This window comes from Lipotes vexillifer, unplaced genomic scaffold (genome assembly GCF_000442215.2).
Source record: "Lipotes vexillifer unplaced genomic scaffold, Lipotes_vexillifer_v1.1 scaffold382, whole genome shotgun sequence".
NCBI lineage: Eukaryota > Metazoa > Chordata > Mammalia > Artiodactyla > Lipotidae > Lipotes > Lipotes vexillifer.
This window is the reverse complement of record NW_006780611.1, coordinates 9,753,045-9,760,797: the sequence shown is the minus strand read 5'-3', so window position 1 is coordinate 9,760,797 and position 7,753 is coordinate 9,753,045. Positions and strand designations below refer to the sequence as shown.

Below are 7,753 nucleotides of genomic sequence, written 5' to 3'. Positions count from 1 at the left end.
CTACAACCCCCTCCAGCATCATACTGCGTCTTTAGCTCCCAGAGGAAGGGCCTCAGCAGGACACCCAGACCACTAAAGTCAGAGGCAAGAATGATTGTATGGGTTTCTGTCTACCCTTGTGTGCTCCACAGCTTGTCCTGAGGGTTCCAGCTTATTCTTACTCTCCCACACTTTACGTCCATCTTCCTTCCCAACTACTTTCTTGCAGACTTCAGCATCAGACATAAGACAACACCTGACGGAGACTGCTTAACAAGCCCCCACAACTGCAGAAAGTCAGAGTCCTGTAAGAAACTCTTATATGCACCGTGTGATCCAGTAATCCTACCTCTGGGTATATATCAGAAGGAAATGAAATCAGGATGTCAGAGAGAGAGATCGCTTTGTGATACGTCCCATGTTCAGTGCACCGTTATTCACAATGGCCAAGATATGGAAACAACCAAAGTGCCCATCAATGGATGAGGGGAATAAGAAGATATTGCATATATATATATATATATATATATATATATATAAACACACAATGAAATATGATTCAGCCATAAAAAGAAGAAAATCCTGCTGTTTGTGACAATGTGGGTGAAGCTGGATGCCATTATGCTACATGAAATAAGCCTGACAGGGCTTCCCTGGTGGCGCAGTGGTTAAGAATCCACCTGCCAATGCAGGGGACACAGGTTCAAGCCCTGGTCCAGGAAGATCCCACATGCCACGGAGCAACAAAGCCCGTGCGCCACAACTACTGAGCCTGTGCTCTAGAGCCCGTGAGCCACAACTAATGAGCCCACATGCCACAACTACTGAAGCCCACATACCTAAAGCCCGTGCTCCGCAACAAGAGAAGCCACCTCAGTGAGAAGCCCATGCACCGCAACAAAGAGTAGCCCCCGCTCGCCACAACTAGAGAAAGCCCATGCGCGGCAATGAAGACCCAACACAGCCAAAAATAAATAAATTGATTAATTAAATAAATTTTTTTTTAAAAAAGGGGCTTCCCTGGTGGTGCAGTGGTTGAAAGTCCGCCTGCCGATGCAGGGGACACGGGTTCGTGCCCCGGTCCGGGAAGATCCCACGTGCCGCGGAGCGGCTGGGGCCGTGAGCCATGGCCGCTGAGCCTGCGCGTTCAGAGCCTGCGCCGAGAGGCCACAACAGTGAGAGGCCCGCGTACCACAGGAAAAAAAAAAAAAAAAAAATAGTGTATTGGAGACTTGAAATTTGCTAAGAGGAGATCTTAAGAGTTCTTACCATTCAAAAGTTGACTCTGAGAGGTGACAGATGTGTTAACTTGATTGTAGTCATCATTTTACAATGTATATGTGTGTCAAGTCATCGTGTTGTATATTATAAATAAATACAATTGTATTTGTGAATTATACCGCAATAAAGCTGGAAAAAAGGGAAGTCCTTATAGGAAATGTATATATCGCAGATGCTCTGACTCTTGGTTGAACCCTGACTAATGCATCCCTGGAGTGTTATTCTCTTCCTCCATCTTTCCAAGAATATTAGTAAAATTTTAATGTTCTTTCTGCTTTGTGTGAGATGTATTTGTTTCTTGGGGATATGATGAAGGCTGAGCCCTGATTGATCCTCGTATCCACAGACAGTTGGATATTGATTTCCAGTGGGCTCAAGCTAAGTCATCAGGATTTGAATGAGATCCCTGCTTTCACCTAGACCACCACATTGATAGATAATTCATGTGCTAAAGACAAAATTGTAGTGGAAACTGGGCATATTTAGAACTCACTGATTATTTAAAACAATAGAAAGCAAATTTGTGGAATATAGCTAAAACAGTACTTAAGAGAAAATTTGTGTCGTATGCATGCATTAGAAAAGAAAAAAATTGATATTTGAAGCTTAAGTGGTCAGGTCAAGAAAAGGGAATAGCAAAAGGATTAACATCGAAACCTAGTACTTTGAAGCAGATGAAGCTGAAAAATCTCTGCAAAAAAAAGAGAAAGCAAAAATACATTATGAATAAAATGGGATCATAACTATAGACACTGTAAAAAGTCTCCATACCTTTTATAGAGGTGTAAAAAGTCAGAAGAGAATACTATGAACACACTTATGCCAATAAATCTGAAAAATTAGGCATAAAGAACAACTTTCTAGAAAAAAAAATAGCAATGATACCAAAAGAAATAGAACAGGGACTTCCCTGGTGGCTCAGTGGTTAAGAATCCTAGCCTGCCAACGCAGGGGACATGGGTTTGAGCCCTGGTCCGGGAAGATCCCACATGCCGCAGAGCAACTAAGTCTGTGCACCACAGCTACTGAAGCCTGCGCGCCTAGAGCCCGTGCTCCCCAACAAGAGAAGCCACGGCAGTGAGAAGCCCGCGCACCGCAATGAAGAGTAGCGGCCACTCACCACAACTAGGGAAAGTCTGCACGCAGCAACAAAGACCCAATGCGGCCAAAATAAATAAATAAATAAATAGATAGATAGATAGATAGATTTATTTTTAAAAAAAAGAAATAGAACATAAGCATTAACCCTAAACCATTAAAGAAATACAATTATTAGTTAAAATGTCCACATAAACAACCATATCGTGTTACCAGCCCAGGAGGTTTTATGCTGAGTTCAATCAACCCTATAAGGATCAGAACTAAAGTTTCTCAAGAAATAGGAAAAACGTAAACCTCCTTGTTGTAGTTTCTTATGACAGGGCCGAAAGTAAGCTCATCACATGAGATGAATTGTGCAGAAACACAACAGTAGAGGGCTGCTGCTCCCTCAGGCAATACAGCGCCATCTTGTCCTGCTGTGGTGATTTTTATTTAAGCATTATCTATGTTTACATCTTAAGACTTGTTTTCTTAACATTCCAGAAATACCAAAGCAGCAATTTTACTGATTATACAATTTTACTGATTATACAAGCAACAATGGGCTTTCTTGAAGACATGCCGTGCTTCGTCCTTGAGCGCAAAAGCAACTCAAGGACATTTCCTTGTGTTCCCATCATTCTGATTATACTGAGGACATTTCATGGATCAGTGCCCAAAGCAGCCAGGACTGCTTGCAGTTCTGGCTTTTTCGCACGCCCCCAGCTTGCCGGGGGTGGGGATGGGGGGCTCATGGGTCACGTCTCCTTCCATGTCCTCAGTTATTTCTCTACATTTCCCCCTTTTTGTTTTGCAGCTTGTGCAGCATCAAGGAGAACACGGCAGCTTGTTGCGATGTTGCATGGCGGGTGGCTTTCAATCGTCGTCGGACTACAATTAAACATATGATTATTATTATAATGATCATTAACAATCCCGCGGTAGAACCAAATAAAGCATGTAATTTAGACATAGGATTTCAATTATTAAGGCCTTGAATAATTCCAGTCCATACTTCTTGCGAATTAAGTCGTAATCTCTTTTGAAAAGTTTGTTGAATTTCCCCTTGTAAGTTCACAATTTCTTCTGTCAAATTTTTGTGATGTGATAGATGTTTTTAATTTTTTTCCCAGGGGAATGCAGACTGATTATATGGAACCAAAGTGACGCAAAAGGCACTTTGATTCCAGTCACAACGTAGCTTCATTTGTCTTTGTAAATTTACAAGTTGGTCCCCCAACATAACCACAGCTTTATGTAAGTCTGCTATTTCCGACTGTATTTCCGAATCAATTTGTTGTTGAGAGGACCAAAGCATTTCAGAATTTTTATGCCAATCAGTTATATAATCAACGGTCTGAATAGATTGTTCTAAAGCAACTCCAGCTACTGCAGCAGTAGCTGTTATGGCTATAATACCCATGCCAGCTGCAATCAACATTCCTACAAATCTTTTACTTCTTTTTAATGCATCAGCTAAATATTGCAAAACAGCCATAGGGAGAGATTCTTGCCATTCCCTTCCAAGATTAACAGGAAGCCAAAGACCTGTCCGAGCTCGTAAAATATACAAGCTTTCAGTAGATATGTTAAAAGATATACTAGAGTTAATGCAGGTATACAGAGAGCAATTTTTACACATTATAATACCTAGAGTCTCATTCCATTCAGCTGGTCCCTTCAACAATATATAAGGTAATTTTACACAACTACGAGTATACCGAGTAACATTTTTATGAAAAGTCAAACTATAATTTCCAGATTGGTTAGCCATATGTCCTACCCAAGCATTAATCTTTTCCAAAGCTGCCATAAGCTCCCACAAATCCTTTTGGATAGGATATCCATTTAAATGAGGACCAGGAGGAGAAAACCGTCCAGCATGCCATACTATGGTATCATTAATAGTATTGCTATAAATAGTGTTATCCTCTCTATGCCAGTGTAAATTCTTCAGACCCCTTTTTCCTCGGGCGGGACCAAAAGGGCTCCAATCAATGATGCTTCCCCAAGAAGTGTTAACAAGAACCCGAGCCATTTCTCCTCGGCATCGAGTCCAATGGACCCAATCCGATAATCGATCTACAAGAGGCACATGACATGGAGGCAAGTAGGGTACGGAAACATTCTCATCAAGGGTGGAATTAGAATTTTCAAAACTATAAGCACTCAAAAGATATAACCCATGATATCTGCTTTCATTTTTGACAACACTTAACCATGCCTGATAATTCATTTTAAGGCAATGATCTCCCTTTCCCATACAAATAGGAGGTCCACTAACACCCACCGTGTAATTCTCTATTATCCTTCCTTCTTCTGGCTTCAAAGGGCCTCTATCATCAAAAGGACCAGGCAACCATCCAGACTCATTTACATATACAAAAATTGGGGCATCCCACCAGGTAACCCCCAATTTAAGAGGAGGGTTAGGAATATAAGTCCAGTAAGTATGGTTAGTACAATTTACTTCATTGGCTGGTAAGTAGGAGATCCAATATCCTGGCAAGCTTTTATATACTCCTCAAGTGGAGCATTTACAGCTCGTAAAGGGCGCAATGCCATCTGGCATTCAGGATTTGCATTCTCAAAGGCCAAGGATTGTAATAATAAATCTTGCACTTCTGTTTGTGCTACAGCTCTTTGAATGGCTGCACGCAATCTAGACAAGAAATCAGTGTAAGGCTCACCAGGCCCTTGCATTAACTTAGTAAAAGATTGTGCTGTTCTTCCAGGGGGTTCCACTCGTAACTGTGCTCGCAAACAACACATACGTATTTGAATGATTCGTAAATCGTCAAATTGAGCTTGAGCTTGTAGATTACTAAATGCGCCTGCTCCTATTAATTCTTCTAAAAGTGGCCCTGGAGGAGGAATTAATATGTTTTCGGAAGCATACCCAGACAAAAGTCCTTGAACATAATTAGAATGCATCCCATATGCATTAATGGCTTCTTTTAGCATTTAAAATTTTTTTAAATCATGAGGGTTATACTCGACGTTCATATATCCATTTGGAAATTGATTATTAGCAGGCATAGCTTGTCTAACTATAGGGAAAGCAAAAAATGCTTCAGAATATTGCTTTTCTTCCTTATTCATCTCTTCTTCCAATAAAAGTTTATTAAATTCAGGTTTTAGAGGAAATCGAAACTGACGAGAGGCTCCAGCAGGATACGCTGCTAATTCTAAAGGAGGATCCGAAGGAATAGTAGGACATGGCTCCTGATATGAAGGGGTGGTAGCATTGTTTTTATTTTCTTCCAATTTAACCATCAAAATTTTCAACTTTGTAAGTATATCAGAAATCTCATTCTGTTGAGAAGGTGGCATCTCATTTTGTTTGCTAACTTGCTCCCGATCTTTATCATCATCAGAAAAAGCCCCTTCAGGGCTTCCCTGGTGGCGCAGTGGTTGAGAATCTGCCTGCTAATGCAGGGGACGCGGGTTCGAGGCCTGGTCTGGGAAGATCCCACATGCCGCGGAGCAGCTGGGCCCATGAGCCACAATTACTGAGCCTGCGCGTCTGGAGCCTGTGCTCCGCAACAAGAGAGGCCGCGATAGTGAGAGGCCCGCGCACCGCGATGAAGAGTGGCCCCCGCTTGCCACAACTAGAGAAAGCCCTCGCACAGAAACGAAGACCCAACACAGCAAAAATAAATAAATTAATTAATAAACTCCTACCCCCAACATCTTCAAAAAAAAAAAAAAGAAAGAAAAAGCCCCTTCATCACTGGAACCTGAAAAATCCTCTCCTGGCTCAGACATAAGAGGAGGAGGCGGAGGAAGGTCTTCTATAGGAGATTCACGGAACAGAGTACGAAAAGTAGCAGAGCGATCGGGAGCAGAATTCGGACGCTGAGAGCGCGCCCCACGTTCACTTTCAGTCTCAGATTGTAATGGTTCCAGGGCACGGGAAATTAAATTACAAAGAGACCAGACACGGACAGATATAGGGTCTCCATACTGATGAGCTCTTCTTAATGCTCGCATAACCTGTTTCCAAACTTTTAAATTCAACTGGTTATGACCAGTAGGTTGAAAGCAGTAACAGTGTTTACGGATCTCCGCAAACAATTCATCAAAAGATTCTTGTTTCACTTTCACTCCAGAACTCCGTAATAACTGTTTCAGGAGTCTAACGTAGTGGCATTCCACTGAGGGAGAATTCCCCATGACTCTATTCTTCCCGGAGGTTTCGCTTTTCTCTTTAGCGTACAAAAATCCCCTCCGGTCTCGCGTGACCTCGATACTTACCTTCAGGTCCCTGTTCGGGCGCCAAATGTTGTAGTTTCTTATGACAGGGTTGAAAGTAAGCTCATCACACGAGACGAATTGTGCAGAAACACAACAGTAGAGGGCTGCTGCTCGCTCAGGCAATAACAGCGCCGTCTCATCCTGCTGTGGTGATTTTTATTTAAGCATTATCTATGTTTACATCTTAAGACTTGTTTTCTTAACGTTCCAGAAATACCAAAGCAGCAAAACCTCCTCCAATTGATTTTGGGGGGTTACAATAATCTTGATTTTTTTTTTTTGAAAGGGTCAAAAACTTTATTTGCAGGGCTTTTGTGTGTTTTTTGTTTTTGTTTTTGAATACACAGGTTTCCTGCCGTCCAGGGAGAAAGAGACGTGGTGTCCGGCTGCACGAGGTTTGGGGACTGGCCTTGGGGCTCCAACCCCGTCCCTTGCACTTGCGCACTGGCCGCACGGTTCCTCCGCTGTGGATAAAGGCACTGTGCGTTCTGCAGGAAGGCGCTCATGGCCGGCTGGCAGACAACGAGGCGGCCTTCTCAGGGGCTGCGAAGCTGAGGCTGTCGAGGGGTGGACTTGAACCTGGGGCCTGGCAGGGGGCCAACTGGCGAGGAAGCCCCAGGCTATGGTACCTCAGCCTGGCAGGTCCGGCTGGCCCTGGCACAGCAGCCTCAGGTTGGAATCCTGCCTTAGCTTCTTTTGCGGTCAGCCATGGCTCTCTGGTTGTGGTTGGCTCATGTGGCTTGCTGGCTTCCTTCTTCCTGCGCTCCTGTGTTGTCTCTCAGCTCTGCCCGTGGCCCCGGGGGCTGCCAGCCACTACCGTTGAGCTGTCATGCTGGTACCCCTTCCTGACCAGGAAGGCCATGCACCTGGCTTCTGCTTTTTCCTGCAGTACTGCAGGGTCCTGCACAAGATGGTCGGGCTTGGGGGCCTCATCCTCCTCTTTGGTTCTCAGCACCTGAGGGATGGTGCACTTTGGTTCTCAGCACGTGAGGGATGGTGCACTTTGGTTCTCAGCACCTGAGGGATGGTGCACTTTGGTTCTCAGCACCTGAGGGATGGTGCACTTTGGTTCTCAGCACCTGAGGGATGGTGAAGGGCCTGCGGCTGCCTTCCTCCTGCCCTTGTGTACCTGGCTCAGGTCCACTGAGTCCCTGCT

At 43.9% G+C, this 7,753-nt stretch overlaps 1 protein-coding gene and 1 pseudogene across 1 annotated transcript in view; one reads left to right on the top strand and one right to left on the bottom strand.

Moving 5' to 3' along the window:
* The window catches only part of APOBEC3A (apolipoprotein B mRNA editing enzyme catalytic subunit 3A), a 42,775-nt gene extending 35,355 nt beyond the window's left edge, over positions 1–7,420 (top strand). Inside the window, exons 7-8 of the mRNA XM_007454106.1 lie at positions 7,074–7,269; positions 7,380–7,420. Of these exons, the coding sequence (XP_007454168.1) occupies positions 7,074–7,269; positions 7,380–7,420 (237 nt within the window). The remainder of the gene's footprint in view (positions 1–7,073; positions 7,270–7,379) is intronic.
* Positions 7,421–7,669: 249 nt separating this feature from the next.
* LOC103068799 (activating signal cointegrator 1 complex subunit 2 pseudogene) overlaps positions 7,670–7,753 on the bottom strand; it is a 4,092-nt pseudogene continuing 4,008 nt past the window's right edge.